The 18,382-nt window shown below is 40.4% G+C and overlaps 1 protein-coding gene across 6 annotated transcripts in view; it reads left to right on the forward strand.

The window, feature by feature from the left end:
- Positions 1 to 18,382, forward strand: part of SENP2 (SUMO specific peptidase 2) — a 303,654-nt gene that overhangs the window by 2,332 nt on the left and 282,940 nt on the right. For 3 of the 6 annotated variants that reach the window (XM_081863521.1, XM_081863522.1, XM_081863520.1), the window contains exons 3-17: positions 1,985 to 2,094; positions 3,699 to 3,774; positions 5,339 to 5,420; positions 5,546 to 5,706; positions 7,565 to 7,664; positions 8,234 to 8,316; positions 10,372 to 10,417; positions 11,409 to 11,469; positions 12,568 to 12,732; positions 13,075 to 13,206; positions 14,140 to 14,343; positions 14,445 to 14,524; positions 14,959 to 15,043; positions 15,646 to 15,741; positions 16,134 to 16,964. In XM_081863521.1, the coding sequence (XP_081719647.1) occupies positions 1,985 to 2,094; positions 3,699 to 3,774; positions 5,339 to 5,420; positions 5,546 to 5,706; positions 7,565 to 7,664; positions 8,234 to 8,316; positions 10,372 to 10,417; positions 11,409 to 11,469; positions 12,568 to 12,732; positions 13,075 to 13,206; positions 14,140 to 14,343; positions 14,445 to 14,524; positions 14,959 to 15,043; positions 15,646 to 15,741; positions 16,134 to 16,196 (1,544 nt within the window). In that variant the 3' untranslated portion in view covers positions 16,197 to 16,964. Of the gene's footprint in view, positions 1 to 1,984; positions 2,095 to 3,698; positions 3,775 to 5,338; positions 5,421 to 5,545; positions 5,707 to 7,564; positions 7,665 to 8,233; positions 8,317 to 10,371; positions 10,418 to 11,408; positions 11,470 to 12,567; positions 12,733 to 13,074; positions 13,207 to 14,139; positions 14,344 to 14,444; positions 14,562 to 14,958; positions 15,044 to 15,645; positions 15,742 to 16,133; positions 16,965 to 18,382 lie in introns of those variants that run through there. The other 3 variants (XM_081863524.1, XM_081863523.1, XM_081863525.1) reach the window with 3 other exon arrangements.

An 18,382-nucleotide genomic window follows, 5' to 3' on the forward strand; every position in this document is an offset into this window, starting at 1 on the left:
TAATTAGGTAGATCTTAAAATATTTTTCTTTCCCTGCCCTCCCACAGAGATTTCACAGCTGTCTCAAATGGCCATAACTCATTCTTTACTGCAAGTGAAAAAACCAACATTGTGCAAACATGGAAAGTCAGTGCTATTAAGACTTGGTCAGGGCATGACACAAATTTATTCAGATATTGTTTATAAATCAATAAATGCAAGGGCATTTTTGTATTGCCATACCTATCCAGCAGAGACATAGAAGAGGGGCTTTAGTTGGAAAATTGCCAGAGCACTAAATAACAGTACAGAAAGAGTAAGGTCCCAGTTCAGAAACCTCATATTGGAGGGGCTAACCAGGAATGTGTCTCTGTTCAGACCAAGAAAGGAGAGCCACCAAATTAGGCAAAATCTCTCTTTCTCTGGATAAGAGCAGAGGGACACCCTGCAAATTGGACTTGCAAATCTTGGAGCCCCAGGGAAGTCAGCCCAGTTCTGAAACCATGTAAAGGTCTACTGAACCTAAACGTGAAGGACTTTGTCACAGTAAGTAGCATCAGCCGGTGCCTACATTCAATTTTGTAGTGCATTTTGTTTCACTTAGTTTGCTTCATCCATCAAATTGGGTTTCATTCACCTGGTTTGCTGCTCTATGAGGGAATAATTTCAGAAAGCTGCTGTGCCACTAGAATTTATAACAGAATTTATTCATTTATTTGATTTATATAGCACCCTTTATCCAAAGATCCCAGGGTGGTGATTAACATTAAGAACATAATTTATGGAGCATAATAATTAAAAGGTAATAGGCAACATAATGATAAAATAATCATAATAACAGCCCTACCCCTGTTTAACAGGCCATAGATTATTTAATGGCCAGCCAGAGGATTTTATTCGCCTGGTGCCTAAAGACATGTAATGATGGCGCCAGGCGAGCCTCTCTGGGGAGAACATTCCACAGACAAGAAGCTACCACAGAAAAGGCATGTAGAATGGTAGCAATCCGTTTAGCTACTCCTTATTCTGACATTTGATAACCCAAACCAGTATTACCATTGACCAATGAGCCAGAATAGCCTTGGGAACCCTGACTGACATCTGCTTATAGGAAACAAAAAGTGTCCCAGACCATGAAGTCTTGGTTTTATTAGTATACATTTTTAAGAATCTTGTATCTAACTTATTCCTTTTTTGCTCCATTTCATCTTCTGGATAGAACAAAAGGATGACAAGATTACTTGTTTCCATAAATATACATATTGCCATGTTTCAGTTACAGATAGGTAGCCGTGTTGGTCTGCCATAGTCAAAAAAAAAAAAAATAATTCCTTCCAGTAGCACCTTAAAGACCAACTAAGTTAGTTCTTGGTATGAGCTTTCGTGTGCATGCACACTTCTTCAGATACACTGAAACAGACCCTTCTATATAGTGAGAAGGTGGGGAGGGGTATTACTCAGAAGGGTGGTGAGATTGGGTGATTGGCAGATAGCTGTGATGAGCCTGTTGACGACTCTTAACGACTGCAATAGGTCTTACAGGAAAAAGCAAGGGGTGAGAAGGTGAAAAATGGCTTTGTCATGTATAATGAGATAAGAATCCAATGTCTTTGTTCAGACCAGGTCTCTCCATGGTTTTAAGTTTGGTAGCTATCTGCCAATCACCCAATCCCACCACCCTTCTGAGTAATACCCCTCCCCACCTTCTCACTATATAGAAGGGTCTGGTGACTTCTGTTTCAGTGTATCTGAAGAAGTGTGCATGCACACGAAAGCTCATACCAAGAACTAACTTAGTTGGTCTTTAAGGTGCTACTGGAAGGAATTTTTTTATTTTGTTTTGAATATTGCCATGTGTGAATGTATTCTGTGGTACCTCTTGGGCCTTCAGTCTACTAGCCTTTAGCATTAGTCCATAAGGTGTTTTCACCTTATGACTACGATGCTACTTTGTACTACATGAGATTCATGAGAGGCCTCCCTTTTGTCTGTTTAATTTTCCTAGGTATTTTTGAAACACTGCATCAGGGGATTGCCTCTCTAATTAAACTACCTTCCTATCTGACAACTAAGTATTTTCAGACTGGAGATTGGCATGCAGAAACTACAGACGAGGTTTGTATGCATTCTGGGAAGAGACTTACAGATTTGATATGCACATTCAAACCAAATTAGATCCATTGAACTACTACCCTGTTTCTCTGGAGTGGCAACACTATTGAATTCACTTGAGTGGAAAGGATTCTTAGGGATAGGCTTTCCTCTGGCACTGTACATCACAAGCTTATTTCCCTGCACAATTTTCTTCTCATCACCCCAGTTCCTTCAAATAAGAAATGTTGTTGTTGTTTAGTCGTTTAGTCGTGTCCGACTCTTCGTGACCCCATGGACCAGAGCACGCCAGGCACTTCTGTCTTCCACTGCCTCCCACAGTTTGGTCAAACTCATGCTGGTAGCTTCAAGAAAACTATCCAACCATCTCATCCTCTGTCGTCCCCTTCTCCTTGTGCCCTCCATCTTTCCCAACATCAGGGGCTTTTCCAGGGAGTCTTCTCTTCTCATGAGGTGGCCAAAGTATTGGAGTCTCAGCTTCAGGATCTGTCCTTCCAGTGAGCACTCACGGCTGGTTTCCTTCAGAATGGATAGGTTTGATCTTCTCGCAGTCCATGGTACTCTCGAGAGTCTCCTCCAGCACCATAATTCAAAAGCATAAATTCTTCGGCGATCAGCCTTCTTTATGGTCCAGCTTTCACTTCCATACATCACTACTGGGAAAACCATAGCTTTTACTATACGGACCTTTGTTGGCAACAAATAAGAAATAGACCTTGGCTAAGAGAGAACTCTTCTTGCAGGCCCTTAAGATGAGAGTGTAGGGCTGTATGAATGGAAGGCCATGAGAAATGCCCATGCACTGCTGGACTGCTTGGCTTTTCTTAGGTAAAACTTGCTAGTTGCCCTTTTGGAGAATTGTTGGCCAAAGGGGTTTGTGGCAAAAAGAGTCTCATTAATTGCCCAGCTTAAGAGAAATTAATTGTGGGGTCAGAGGTTGTGTCTTTTATTATGTTGAATTGGTTCTTCTGCTGAATGAAAAGCAGGGGTGAAAGTGATCTCTGGGGATCTGACACCTTACCATTCAATTATTAACTCAACATCTTATATCACAAAACAAAACCCCCAATTCTGCACACTCTAGGCTCTTAACGTTATGGCATAGATGAATATAAATGTTGCTAATACATCTCCAAGTGTATTGTTGCACAGTAAGTGCCTGTTACTGTTTTATTCTTTCTTAAGGTATCTAATCTGAGATCAGTGTGTTCATAGCTCCGGTTGTGAAAACAGAGAACTATGAATGAATCATATCAAGTGACACACAGGGTTAAGCATTTTGTTACAAATGTATTAAAAGCACACCTCTTATTCTGCCAGCCCATTAAGGATAAGTTGCAGCTTTACACACCTGAGCCTGATGCTATTTTTCTCAAGTTACATGAGTGAAATTATTGGAGCTTGTGCATGCATGATTGTGCCCTGGTCACTGATGGCTTAAAATGGCAGAAAGAATGTGGGGATTGAGAGACTAGAAGGCAGTAATTAATGTAGTTTGTTTGTTCCAATCCAAAGTATTGGAAGAGGAGCAGTCTAGGGAACTGTGGGTTTTGTACATTTGACATGTCTGGAAAAATACTTACAAAAACAAATATGCTTTCTTCAAGATTATTTCAAATGGATCTGGTAATTCAGATGATAAGAAGATGGAACCTTTCTCTGGGATGCAGAAGCTTGAATTGGGTAAGTGATGTGTAATGCCGCTACATTTCATGTATGATTGCTTTATCAAACTCTTTCAAAATACTCAAAGCATTGAAGAGTGCACTCTGTCTTTGTCTTTCGTTGTTCTCTCATGTAGTGGTTATATTCCCTTCATATACAGTGAGGTGGGAAAGTATTTGATCCCTGGCTAAATTTGCCTGTTTGCCCTTTGACAAAGAAATGACCAGTCCATAATTTTAATGGTAGGTTTATTGTAGCTGTGAGAGACAGAATAACAACAGGAAAAACCCCAGAAGACAAAAGTCAGAGATTTGCATTATAATAATTATAATGATGTGCATTATAATGAGTGAAATAAGTATTTCATCCCCTATCAACCAGGCTACCTGGTAGCCTCACTGTATGTTACGAGCTGAGATTAGAAACACCTGCTGTAAGGGAGAGGTCTTACCTGTAATCCCAGCTTGTTACAGTACAAAAGACACCTGTTGACAGAAGCAATCAATCCAGCAGATTCCAAGGGGATCAAATACTTTATTCCCTCACTGTATGGTATTTATAACTATTTTTTCACTTGTTAAGAAGTGCTGAGACATTATTGTATGGCATGGAATAACCTTCAATGATACTAGCTTAGGTTGGTCTGCCTTGGTTGTTGTCTTTCAGCCTGTGTGTGCATGTACAGTTTGTTCTTCTTTGTCCTATTATGTTTCTGTTCTTTTCCTTGTGGGTTTGGTTACCTGTAAGTCAGGCAACCTTTTGGGGGCCACCTGCCAGTGGTTAGCAGGGCTAGAGCAAAAGTTGGGCAGATGTGACAGTTACATTTGTAAAATTGGCTACATTCCAGCAACATCAAAGTCAGAGGTTTTTATACAGAGGCACACACAATAATGTCTCCATCCCCCATTCAGGCAAGCAAGAGGCATTATCACAGTGCTCAAGGACACATTTTAGCTAGGCAAAAGGAGAATGCAAAGCAGGGCTTGAGAGGGTTGTAGTCTTGGAAGGGTCTTGAGGGCCGGATAGAGAGGCCTGGAGAGTTGTATTTGTCTTCTGGGCCAGAGGTTCCCCACTCCTGCTGTAAGCAGATCTGCTTATGTTGAAGGGCTTGAGCATGTTGGAGCTTTCCTTGCAAGTCATTTGCTGGCAAGGAGGACTCACACCTGTTGTCTCATATAATGGATGCCAGCCCTTCCTTGCTACTGGATTAGCTTGCAAGGAGGACAGCTTTTGCCTGCCCTCAACAACACCCACTTTCGTATGATTAGACACGCTTATGTGCGGGCATAACAGCTTGTACTGTTGTACTGTTTTAGTGTTGTTAGCCGCCCTGAGCCTGGCTTCGGCTGGGGAGGGCGGGATATAAATAAAATTTATTATTATTATTATTATTGTCTCTAAAACAGCAGGCTGGAGCCTTCAGATTATTCTACCTGAATGAGTAGGTACTTTTAGGAGCAACCTTAAAGGGCTATAGTGTTCTCCTCCTATCTACCAAAGGAAGTTTGGTAATCCTCTGGGATCAGCACAGCAATTGTCTATAGAATTATTTGTGGTAAATTCTCCTCCTCTTTTTTTGTAGATACAAAAACTGGTTGCAGTACCAGTATGCATCCAAATGAAGAGATGGTAACTGATTGTCACAGAGTTAAAACCTGTCTGAGGTAAATCTTCTGTTCTTTCAATCTGTTTGGATATGCACTAATTATTATGCACTACTTGGAATTATGCAAACCTGTAAGTTTTTGTAGCATTCTTAATTCTGTAATGCTTTCTTTCATCCTCCCAGGCATGAATGTAATGTCAAAAAGAGTAGCAAGAAAAGCCATAATTCGGTTCAAGAGTGCTTGCCAGCATGGAAAATTGCTACCCACAAGCATTTCTTAGAAACCTCCCCTCCAGAGACTGGAAGACATCTAAGGAAACTTCACTGTACGGTGGAAGAGGCAAGTCCATTGACATATATAGTACTTGTAATGTACAGCAAGCTTGTAATGTACAGAATTGCCTTGCAATAGAGAAATGGCTACAAGATATTTAAATGTGGTGTGTATTTCAGTAAGGCTGGTTAGATGGTATGTTTTTATCCTTTACATTTTATTGCATCTTTTTTCTTAGATCAGGGCTAGACTGATTTCAGTTTGTGTAGTTGAATTTCCCCCTAGAACTCTCATGGACACCTAATATGTGTTAATTTTTTCTTGTGAGAGAGTCTTGCCAAGGGTAAAGGTACCCGACCGTTAGGTCCAGTCATGGACGACTCTGGGGTTGCGCGCTCATCTTGCTCTATAGGCCGAGGGAGCCGGCGTTTGTCCACAGACAGCTCCCAGGTCATGTGGCCAGCATGACTAAGCCACTTCTGGTGAACCAGAGGAGTGCATGGAAACGCTGTTTACCTTCCCACCAGAGCAGTACCTATTTATCTACTTGCACTTGACATGCTTTCGAACTGCTAGGTGGGCAGGAGCTGGGACCGAACAACAGGAGCTCACCCCGTTGTGGGGATTTAAACTGCCGAACTTCTGATCGGCAAGCCCTAGGCTCTGTGGTTTAGACCACAATGCCACCCGCATCCCTCTTGCCAAGAGTACAAACTCACTATCTTTTCAAACACTCAGGTTTGCCTTAATTGTTAAGTGATTCAGAGTATGCATTCTTGCTTAAGACCTGGATTCAGCTCAAGCTCTACCTTACCATTATTTGCAATAATCTGAGCAGGCACTAGGTCGCCCACCAGAATTTGGTTGGTGGGCCATTATGTAGCTTCCCCCCACCCCCCCACCTCCCATTACACTTCTGTTTTTAATAAAATATTAACTGTCCTTTCTGTTCCTCAAAAATAACCAATGTTCTTCAACTTGATTTCAGTTGCATATCAGCTACTAATATTGTCTCTGAAACAATAAGAAGCCTCAGTTTGAACCAGTGAAGTAGAGAGATGATAATTTGGGGTGGCAGATCTGGTAATCTGCCATCTGTGATCTAGTTTCCTGTTACATAGGACACTGCCTTATCAGAATATTAGTCCATTTAGCTCAGTATTTTCTATAAACTGACTGGCAGCAGCTCTCCAGTGTTTCAGAAAGGGAGCTTTTCACAGCCTTTCCTATAGATGTTTAGCATTGAACCTGAAACCTTCTGTATGCCAACCAGATGCTCTGTCACTGAGCTATGGCCCCATGTTCTTATATAACCATCCTATATGAACTGGGACAGATCAATTGGTCTTGGTCCACTTGATCAGTTGGATGGATCAGTAGCTTGGTCTATGCATGTTTGCTCAGAAATAGAGCTTACTATTTTTCTCCAGGGGAATTTACTCCCAAATAAGATAAGATAAGATTTCTGTATCTGAGTTCTCTTTATGTGGATTGCTATTGCTTCGAATCTGTCTTTCAGAGTGATTATAGGTGGCTGGCCTGAGAACTTGCATATTGAGGCACACTGCTGGAGTATTCTTATTACTATTATTATATTGATTTATACCCCACATTTTTCCCAGTCCAGGAAATGATAAAATAGAAAAAGCTTTAAAACATAGAAAAGATGAACCATTAAAATGTAATTAAATAATATTTAAAAGATCCATTAAAACCACAGCCAACAACAATATATTTAATATATTTTGTATTTTATGTTGCAAACCACCCTGTGATCTTCAGATGAATTGCGGTATGCAAAATTAATAAATAATAATAAAAGAATATCATTGTAACATATAGGAGTATGTTTAGAATAATGCAGGTATGAATGTCATCACCCTTTTAATGATAAATAACTTCATTATTTGTCTCCTCCTCCCAGGGAGTACAGAGAGAGGAGCGAGAAAAATACAAACAGCTGCTGGAACAAGAAAAAGAAAAATGCTATAAAAACCACTCCTCTCCCACAAGAGCAAAGTGCTTGGAGTAAGTCCCTAATAAAAACATTTTAATAAAGTCATAGAATGAAATAATGAAGTATTTTCTTTTGAGTAGGCTTATGTGTTTCTTGGTGAAGGTTAACATGCATTGAGGAAGACAAAACAGTTAATTTCAGCTTATTGGCATTCTGGATTTGAAATATCTCCTTAATTCATGCACTTGGGCAACAATAGTATCTTTAATATCAAGGAACTAATAGGTGTTAGCATCAGTGAGTAGTTGTGGTTGTGCAGAGCTACACGCTGAGAGGAAGATGCAGTTGGCAATCTGGTCACTCTCAGGTGTAGCAGGAAGCCACTTCTTCAGCTATCTTCCTAGTAAGGGGCATTCGCATTTTCTCCACACAAAAAATCTCAGATAACCTAGCTAATATGTTATCCTCCTTTCAGATCCTTTTGGGTTTACCTAACTCTGAATGATACCTTGTTTTCAGTATCAGTATGTATGTGTGTTCAGTATTCAGTATCTGTTCAATGCCATGTTGAAATTTGAGGATTCTTTTCCTTAGCTGAAAATATAATTTATCTCTGTTCTTGTGAATATGCTAAACCAAGTGTCCAGCGTGAAGTCCATCAGCCGCTAAAATCTCATTGCTGTGTAGAAATCGATGACCCTTCATTTGACACACCAAGAAATGGTAGGTACTATACAAGCACTATACAGGTATATAATTAAGTATATAATTAAATCAAACTCTAACCTCTAGTTCATACACTTTCAGTTCTACCAGTTTTTCTTACTGCTATATTTCCTCCTTGTGTTGCACACTAACTTGAAAGGCCTGGGAAAATCACCAGTCTTTTAGACTTTGGTAGATGCATTCCAGTATATTCAACTAACCTAATTTGCCATCTTAATCATTCAAAGTGATTAATACTTCAGTTAAATTATGGTATTCTTCTTGTTCGTATGCTTTTTCCTGCAGCTAAAAAATAATAATGACACAGCTTTCTCTGATAATTATCTGCATTCATGATGTTATAGGAACTCCTTCTAAAGCTGCTTTTCCTGTAAGAAGACATATTTAAGAGATGCAATGTCTCTGAAAGTTACAGTGAATTTCTGGCTAATATTTTGAAAATGGCAGAACTTAATTGTTAATTTGAAGAAGCACACAGGCAGGGTGGTAGCTTATACACACTCCAGGGGTGGAGAACCTCAGTCGCTCAGGTCAAACCTGGCCTGCCAAGCCATTTTCCCTCAGCTGGCTATGTCTCCTGATGGGCAGGTGGACAGGGTTCCTGCTGATGAGCAAATATTAAGCTAGGGATAAGAGAGTGAAAAGGGAAGTTGTGAGTTTCCCAAAGGCTTTCCACAGCTTTTGCTAGTATCCCTCCCCCTTCCACTGAGACTGCAGCAAGATCAGGCTTAAAAGGGAAGGAAGGAGACTTCTTCCTCTGCTTCCCTTTTATGCCTTTGTTCTCCTGTAATCCCAAAGGCTTCACACAACAGCAGAAGGTGCTGGCTTCTTTCGCTTAAGTCACTGGCGGGATGAGGGTAGGGACAGACAAAGCTTTCTATCTCTCCATCAAAAGAGAAAACGAGCTTTTCTCCACCTCACTGGTGTCAGAAGAGAGAAGGAAGCCAGTTTCCTTCCCAAGCGCTTCCTGCTACTATAGCAATGGCCAGAAAGAAGTTCTCAAAAGCAGCAGGTGCTTGGAATGTTAGGAAAACATTCTTCAAGAAACAGATAAAAGTTCCTTTAAAAAAAGGTTTCTGGAATTTCCTTTAGTGTGTGGGAGTGGCAGTCTTGGCTTGATTGGTGTCAGCTGGAGGTGCAATTAAAGGGAGGAAGTAGCAGGCTGCAAGTTTAGCGTGGAGAAAGCACACACACACACACACACACACACACACACACACACACGCTGAGTTTATACCGTGCTGGTGAGTTATAGAAAGAATGCAAATAGTTTATGTATTTGTAATAGAAATGCTTGTGTGACCAGTCAAGAGATAAAGAAGCTCTTGACTGAGAACTTTGACTATGACTACTGTTCTTGTCGTCTGCCTCCGGGGGAAAACTCTGCTATAAACAGTAAGACGAGGTTTTACTGAGGTGCCAGCATACTAGCAGAAAGTGCAGCAGAAGTGTGTGGGCGGTAACCTCTAATATGGGAACCCCTTCAAGAGATTTTGACTGTGTGCCTGTGCCTGTGAATCACATGGTGTCATAATGATGTCGTGTGATGGACAGGTGGGCAGCAGTGATTACTGGTCAGGTTTGGCTTTCAAGGCAAGTTCTGATAAAAAAACAAAAAAGGTCACACTCCTGCTTTAGATGGTTATAAGAGGATCACTAAAGGTGATGTTAAAATTTGTTCATAAATTCATAAGTACTTTGTTCTCTCCTTTTTAAAATCCACCTTGGTATAACTAGCCAATCATGCATATTTTCTTGTTCACCCACAACTTACTTTATTTTTTTAAAAAAACAACTGTAAATTAGATATACATTAAAATTGTGTCTTGTCATAAGGTGGCAGAAATAGCTTATTGGTTTATTATTCTTTATGATATACTTGAAATAAGAAGCTGTTTCCTTGGCATATTATTAAGAGGAGAAATTATTTACATGTGAAATGAGTATGGCAGCCAACATTTTTAAATTTCTTTCCTAAATATGTCACTCAGTGCCGTGCTAAAATTACAGTTGACTAAAATACTGTGTTCATTGCACTTTTTTTTCTTAAAGGTGTCAAAAACTTTGGCTGCCTGTGCCCTCAAAGAGCAGCAAACAGGTATGTGAAAATGTTGTTGCAAAAAAATTTGCTGGTTTTGGCTTTGGAGTTGATTGGCTGCACATTGATGCAAGAGCACAACAACCTTTAATCATTGTGTGCGTCAGGTTTTGCTTTTACACTATTCTCATGAGTAGTACTTCGTTGTATCATTAACTTCCCCAAGGGGAAGTGTTAGAGCACTGATACTTAGGTGGATTTAGGGCTAACCTAGAAGCCATAAAAACAGTATGTGAGCTGTTGTTAGCAATGGCTCTATTTATTTGTTATTTCTCTCTCTCCTATAGATACACGTTTTAGGACATAAGGAGTAAGAGAAGTACTGCTTGGGGGCAAAACCAGACTGGACGTAGGCAGAAACACATCTTAGAATCATTGAATTCTAGAATTGGAAGGGATCCTCAGGGTCCAGCCCCCTGCAATACAGTAATCTCAACTAAGCAACCATGTTAGGTGGCCATCTAACCTCTGTGGCTTCCTAGGCTGCTAAAGCTTCTGCATCTTAATTTTGTAGAGAGAAACTAGATGAAATGATATATAGTTCCATGCTGTTTGTATATAATGAAAATTTACCAGGTACATTTTTTATTCTCTATCCTTCAGTTCTGGAGCCCTTCCAAACAAAGTATCTTCACCAGCTTCCATATTAATGGGATCGTAACTGTCTAGTCAAACTTCTTTCTTATACTAAAAACTTACCACCTGGCAATGTTTGTCTAGTTCTGTACTGTACAACTTTGGCTTCTGGAGAGATGAGCCACTCATCTAGGTATTATAGACGTTGCCTCATACACTTTTGCAGTTTGCTGTCCCTTCATTCTTTCTCTTTCCACACAAGCATTGCTGCAACTGCTTTTCATGGGAACAAAGGAGCATTGATTTTAGCAGGAATTAAATGCCAGTATGCTTTCTTCTTCATGGGAAAACTGCTTTCCCCCTGCCTTAGCAAAATCCATCTTTCTTGCCGTGAATTAATCTTTGCTTCTTTCAGTTCAGTGACAGTAGCAGAAAGAACTCCAGAACCTAAAAAATTAGTAGTACATAAAAAAGAGGTGAGTCGTTTTTCTGTACTAGTGAAGCTTTTGTCCTTCATTGCATAATTACATTTTTCCATGTGATTAATATATAAGCCTATAAGGATTAAAATACATCACAAATATACAATGTAAGATGCTGGGAGGAATATTAGAGTATGGAGAGAGGAAGCAAGGATGTTTGCAGGTCAGAGATTTCACTTCAGGTTATTTTGCTTCTTGAGATTTGTTCTGCTCTTCTAGTCAGCTTTGCTGGTTTGATTGCTCCTTGTGGATTGCTGATGTCAGTTTCTGAATCTTTACAGAATACCCAGTCAGTTTTGTTGAGAAACAGAGGAACCCAGGGAAGACATTAGTGGTGGACTCTGCAGGGTGTCACATATTAATGTTGTACCTGTCTCTGATGATTGCAGATGGCTATCTGCCAGGCTGTAGAAATCAAAACAGTGACCTTTTCCATAAGCGCAACTCAGCAAACACACATTTGGTGTTTCATATTGTATTTTTGGAGGAAGGATCTTGCAGCTAAAACTTGGCTGTATTGCTAGATGACTAATGTGCTAAGCCTCGTTTTGTGGATTTGGAACTTAAGTAACGCATATACAGTGGTACCTTGGTTCTTGAATTTAATCCGTTCCGGGGGTCAGTTCAACTCCTGAAACGGTTCAAAAACCAAGGCGCGGCTTCCGATTGACTGCAGGAGCTTCCTGCACTCAAGCGGAAGCCGCTTCGGACATTCGGCTTCTGAAAAATGTTTGCAAACTGGAACACTTATTTCTGGGTTTGTGGCGTCCAGGAGCCGATTTGTTCGGGAGCCAAGCCGTTTGACTACCAAGGTACCACTGTAGTGCAAAGGGAATCCCCACTTTGGGATACAAGAAAGTTTAGGGCTTGAACCAGTCCACTCCTTCCCATACTTGTATTTTTATTTCTACATACCTCAAGTATGCAGAGATCATGTCTGTGGGATTCCCTATTTTGCTACCAGACTGATAGACGGAGGATACAGCTTTAGTGGAATCTTAAAGATGGCACTGGAATATATTGAATTTTCCTTTCCCATGAGCAGGCCTGTCACAGACTTGTATTTCACAATGGTCCATTTTCTTTTAACAGAGTTTAAAGCATTGCTTGACAAATGATCTATCAGAGGATGTGTCACTTAGGTTAAGCCTGGGTCAGGAAGAATCATCATATGGAAGGCATTCTGTAGTTGAGACAGAAGAACAGAAATATCTGAGCTTGGACAAGGCTACAGAGAGCCTTCCTTACCTTACAGAGGTACCATTCTTGTGGTAGGGTTGATTGGGATAAGTTCCTATCTGATGGACTATTTGACCTGAACAAATGCCACTGCTCTCTTCTGTCCTCGGTACTATGCCCAGGAGCAGTAACTTATTATTTTTAAATTAGCTGTTCAGATTCAGTTGTAACCCAAGCTGCAATATTCAGTATGTGACATGTTGCAAGCAAGAGCTTTAGCATCATTTTATAATCTGAGGAATTTGAGCAAACTAGAGATATCATGACTTGTCCCCACTCCTGCCCCCCGAACATGGGAAGTGTAATTCTGCCTGCTGCTCTCTACTTATGCATCTAATAGCATTACACTTGCCCTTCCAGGATATGGAGAGAGAGATAGCGAATGTGCTGAACTGTGGCGAAGACGACGAAATCCTGACTAGTGCCTTCAAGCTGAACATTACACGTGGAGACATCCAGAGACTAAGAGACCAGCAGTGGCTCAATGATGTGGTAAAATACAAGTTTTCAATTCTAGTCAAAACTTTGTTAACTTTTTCTTGTGGCAAGGTCACATGCTGTGAGGTCCATTAGGGTGGACTTGAATTCTTGGAAAATGAAAGCTCTTTTAAGTGTTGCATCCTGGCTTGGCAAGGACTTTGACACGATTGGGCAGGGCCATCTGTTCTACACTGTTTGGTATAACAAAGGTCATTCTGGTGTTTGAATGACATGCCATGTTCAAGTTTGCTAATGAGTGCAGGGAAATTAGCTGAAGCAGGGCTTCTAGCTATGCTGAAGATCCTTGAGGCAATTCAGCAGGGTGTTGTGTGCATTGTATATTAATGTCCTCCAGAACCTGCTGCCAGTGTCACAGTTTATACAAGTGCTTCTGAATTGGTACTTATTTCCTCAGTTCTGAAACAGCCTCTTTAATTAATTGCTCTGGTTTCTGGACAGATGGCTGCAACACTTATTGTAAGAAAAAGGATTCTATTTGTCATGCAACATCAAAAAATTTCTAGATACATTGGTCCACATCAGTTCTGATTTCTTCCCTGTCTGTACCATTGATATAATCTTGACACACAAGAGAAGCAAAGCAAGCTTCGGAAACAGCCTCCATCTTATCTAAGAGGGTGCTGTGGGTTTTTGCAGACTCGCATGATTCATCAGGAGGCTCGGGTCATGGGGGCCCACAGGTGGGGGACATGGCAGGAGTGGAAGTACTTAGACTTGTTTTCCAAATATCCTGATCAGACCAATGACCCAGGTAAAATGTGCAGATTTTACATGGAGTGAAGGTATTAGCAGTTCTGGAGACACACTGCAAATTCTACAGCCCAGCAGTTTAGCCACATGATGTCATGACAGCTGCCTCCTCTTTAACAGGTAAACATCTAATCGTTGCTCTTTTCTTCCTTTCATTGTTTCTTGTATTTATAGGTTATTAACTTCTATATGAACCTTCTGATGGAGCGAAATAAACAACTGGGCTTTCCAGTACTGTATGCGTTTAATACTTTCTTCTACCCCAAGCTAAGTTCTGAGGGCTATAATGGGGTCAGAAGATGGACCAAGCAAGTGGACTTGTTTCAGCATGATATTATCTTAGTGCCCATTCATATCAGAGTACATTGGGCATTACTGGTGAGCACATTGTTGGCTTTTCTCATCTCATTTTTAGAAGGCGAGAAGATGTGAAAGTAGCAAATGTGAATGTTCCATTAATACTATTATTTTGATGATAGGTTATAGACATGAGGAGAGAGACCATCAAATATTTTGATTCAATGGGACAAGATGGTCATGTGATATGTAAGAGATTGCTGTAAGTCAATTTTTCTAATATTTTTTTTTCTTCCCATGTTTGCTCATTTTTGTGTAAAACGCCTTCTAATTAAAGTTGCAGACATCATGCATTGCCAAATAAATAACCAAACATAAGCAACTGTCTGACAAGCTGTCTTAATACTGCACCAGCTCTTAAATTGCTCATAGATATATTGAGAAGTTTACTTAACACCTTAGATATGACTGTCATTTTTAGAAACAGATACAGTTATTGTAAAACTCAGTTTACTTCGCAACTTTTTTTAATAAGCTTTCAATTTAAATCATCAAGTGAAAGTATGCTCTTAAAGATATATAGCATCTTCTCATTCTGCCAGATATTGAAAAGGTTTATGATGCAAAATTTTGCTAACTCTGTAGAGTGATAAACTCTATTTCGTGACTGATCTATCTCATGCTTTTATTGAACAGGCATTTTCTGCAGGAAGAAAGCAAAGCCAGGAGAAACATGGTCATAAAAGCTTCATCATGGACACTTTACAGTATGAAACCACACGTGCGTGTGTGATTTTACGGCTCTAATGTGCATCTCAGCACATGTTCTTTAAAGTGTTGCTTTGGGTGTACTGATCCTCCCTTAAAGTATCATTTATTAAGCTATGAACAAATGTTGGGTGCTCACCCATAAGTGTTGAATGCTGAACTTGTTGGAGGGTTTCCATAATGCTTTTTAAATGGGTACTCAAAGCAGTGAAGACTTAGATGAAATTTTATGCTGAAGGGATTCTAACGTGAAATGCTTACTATCTTAGATTAGGTTAATTTGGGAAAAGTTTAACATTTTCAAGCAGAGTGGATTTCACAGAATGTATAGCTCACTTGGTAAGACTGTGGTGCCGATATGGTCTATCTACTATTGGAACTTTCTCCTGTAGTCTTAAGTTTTCCATAGAGCAAACATGTCTAATGTAGGAAATGGGAAATGTAGTGCAGTACAATCACATCATACTTGGGGGTTCGGTTCCACGTATCTATGACACTAACAGAGGCTCTTCAATGTTCAGTATTCTGCAGTCGAGGGGGGGAAGCAGAAAGGAAGCAATATCTATATGTATATATTTCTGCATTTTTCTGTTTCCTCCCTTCCCTCAATCTTAGGAAATTCCACAGCAGTTGAATGGCAGTGACTGCGGAATGTTTGCTTGTAAATATGCAGACTTCATCTCCAGGGATAAACCCATTTCATTTACACAGGTGAGTGGCCTGAAACACTTTAGGAAAGCCTAAAGCTGCTTTCCTCCTGCTTTGCCTCCCTTGAGGTAGGCAGGGATTTGTTCACGGCTAGTGCTGCCATAGGCCTTCTCTGTGACCCCTATTTCCATGGAGAAATGGCTGCTTATTAGTGGTGTCCCATCTTGCACAACTGCACATCTGGGACTTTGCATATCTGATTCCTTTGTTTGGATATGCTCCCATATATTCTGTTCATGACATGATGAGCTGATAAACCAAGCTATTGCAAAGTAATAATCTGGGGTGGTGGTGGAGAGAGAATAAACATGAACGTAGTAGTAGACTTTGAGCACAGAGGGGAAGTTTGCTTGTATGACTGCATTCAGTGTTCCAAGGTGTTTTTCTTTTTGCAGCGTCACATGCCTTACTACCGCAAAAGGATGGCATGGGAGATACTTCACCAGCGACTGCTGTGACACCATCTCAAAGTATCCTCTTTCCTGATCTCCGTTCAGAGATGGGAGGTATGCAGACGTGTCGTTCCAAACCCAAGTACTTAGTTCTGAATTTCCATCCAAAGGGCTGAAACATGGATTAAGAAAGGGATTCAGCAGAATCAGCTTAATGGTACCAGAGTAGTGAAAGACTGTTAAAGAAAAGCGGCCCGACAATTCGATATTGGATAAACAATGAGCAACCTCAGTGACGTGAAGATGGAACATTGCCATCTTCCCAACGGCTGTACATTACGTACTATAATTTCAAGACACTGACTCTAATCAGGAAATATGCTATGAGCTCGTATGTCAGTTGCCAGCTCCATTTTTAGGTTAGCCTCACCAGTTTGCCAGCACATCCCTCCTAGGCAAACTACGGTTAGAAACACTTCCAAGATGGAGTAAGGAAGGGGTGTGCAATTGTGGGTGGGTGGGTGGATGAACCTGTGGCATATTCCTGACCACCAGACAAAGATATTTTGGATTGGAAGGTGGAAAACACACTTGTTTGGTTGTTGTTTTTTTCTAAAACTGGATTTGTGGTGATTTTGGAAGATAGAAATTTCCTTTTGATTTGTAACAAATCCATAGCAAACACCCTAAATGGGGACTCATCTTTCTTTAAAAGGATTATGATTTGTATGAGACTTATTTATTTGCATTCGTATATTTAAATGGAAATGTGTTAGAATCTGAAATATTTGAAGAACTAAAAATGGAAATAAATATTTATCTAGCAAATCTCAATTTGAATCTTTTCATCTGATACTGTACTTCATCTGGAAAAGTTTTGAGGTAGTAGTGCTAAGGTTAAAGGAATAACGTTAATAGGTGAATGGGTAGAATTCATATATTTTCTTTCAAACGTAAGCATAACCATAACGTTATATAATTTAATAGGTAAGAGAAAACAGCTCTACTAACTTTCTTCCTACAGTATCTGCATGTCTTTAGTAGGCGGAAGCACATGTTGCATTCTGGTGAGGAGGAAAAGGAAGTGTTCACTAGCATTGCAAGCTGAATGTTAGCAAGTTGTGGTCTGACTACAGAGCACACACAGAAAACCAAACCAAAATAAATCTAATATCCCACCTCTTTGCTATATTCATTATCTGCTTGTCAATCAGTAAAGAAAGAAAAACTAACTCTGGTTTTTAATGTTTTGCAGGCATAGGCAAACTCCAGCCCTCCAGATGTTTTGGAACTACAATTCCCAACATCCCTAGCTAACAGGACAAGTGGTCAGGGATGATGGGAGTTGTAGTCCCGAAACATCTGGAGGGCCGGAGTTTGCCTGTCCCTGATGTTGTGGAATGGGAAGAGTGGAAGGAAATTGCAGTGGGCAGGAGACTATTGTGAGGTGATTGTGGGACAACTGGTCTGTGCCTAGTTCAAGTTTGAAGGCACCTTTTCTCTCCCCCCCGCAAAAAAAAATACTGCAATTCCCCTCTCGACTCATAATGCTGTTATTTAGTGCTTTGACCAATTATTCTTGGAGGCTGGTTATATTTAACATTTTTGCATATGGCAGTTGTGCAGTACCATTCTGGAAATTGCTCAGCCCAGTTTTGGCTATAGTTATATTGGACAGCCTTCAAAGTGTTGTGCACTTCTGGGTAAGAGTCCTTTATGAATAACTGCACATGCAGCTATTTTGCTGTGTACAAGAGATTTGGTGATGGCTTCCCACTGTATGCCCATTATTGGCATGTAAGTGAAATGGGAACATATGAAAGCTACCTACAAGGCAGAGCGTCCTGTATCATAGAATATAGTGGATAAATGCAGGTGTGTGGCCTGTTAATTTGTAAGCCTTCCTTTCCTTTAAACAGACACCTCCATGCACTACTTGTCTGTAGTTAATTCAGAGAAGGGAAAGCTGCAACACTTCAGGCCGGGTTACGTCTGGTGAAAGGTGCTTTGGTTCCTCCCCTGAAATATGCCTAGAATTGAATTAGTGGTGGCTTAAATGTAAGTTTTGCAGCCTGAATTTATGTTTACAAATACAGTATTTATTTAGCACTTTAAGTGCTTGGTGTACTTGCATGCATTCCCAATAACCCTTACACCACAGTAAGGCTACTCAGTCTTTGTATCCTTGCATCTCCTAAAACCACTGGGAGGCCATGCCTTAGACGTCAGCCCTTTACACACTTACCTGGGAC

The sequence above is a fragment of the Podarcis erhardii genome, assembly GCF_964252035.2.
Source record: "Podarcis erhardii genome assembly, chromosome: 5".
Taxonomy (NCBI): domain Eukaryota; kingdom Metazoa; phylum Chordata; class Lepidosauria; order Squamata; family Lacertidae; genus Podarcis; species Podarcis erhardii.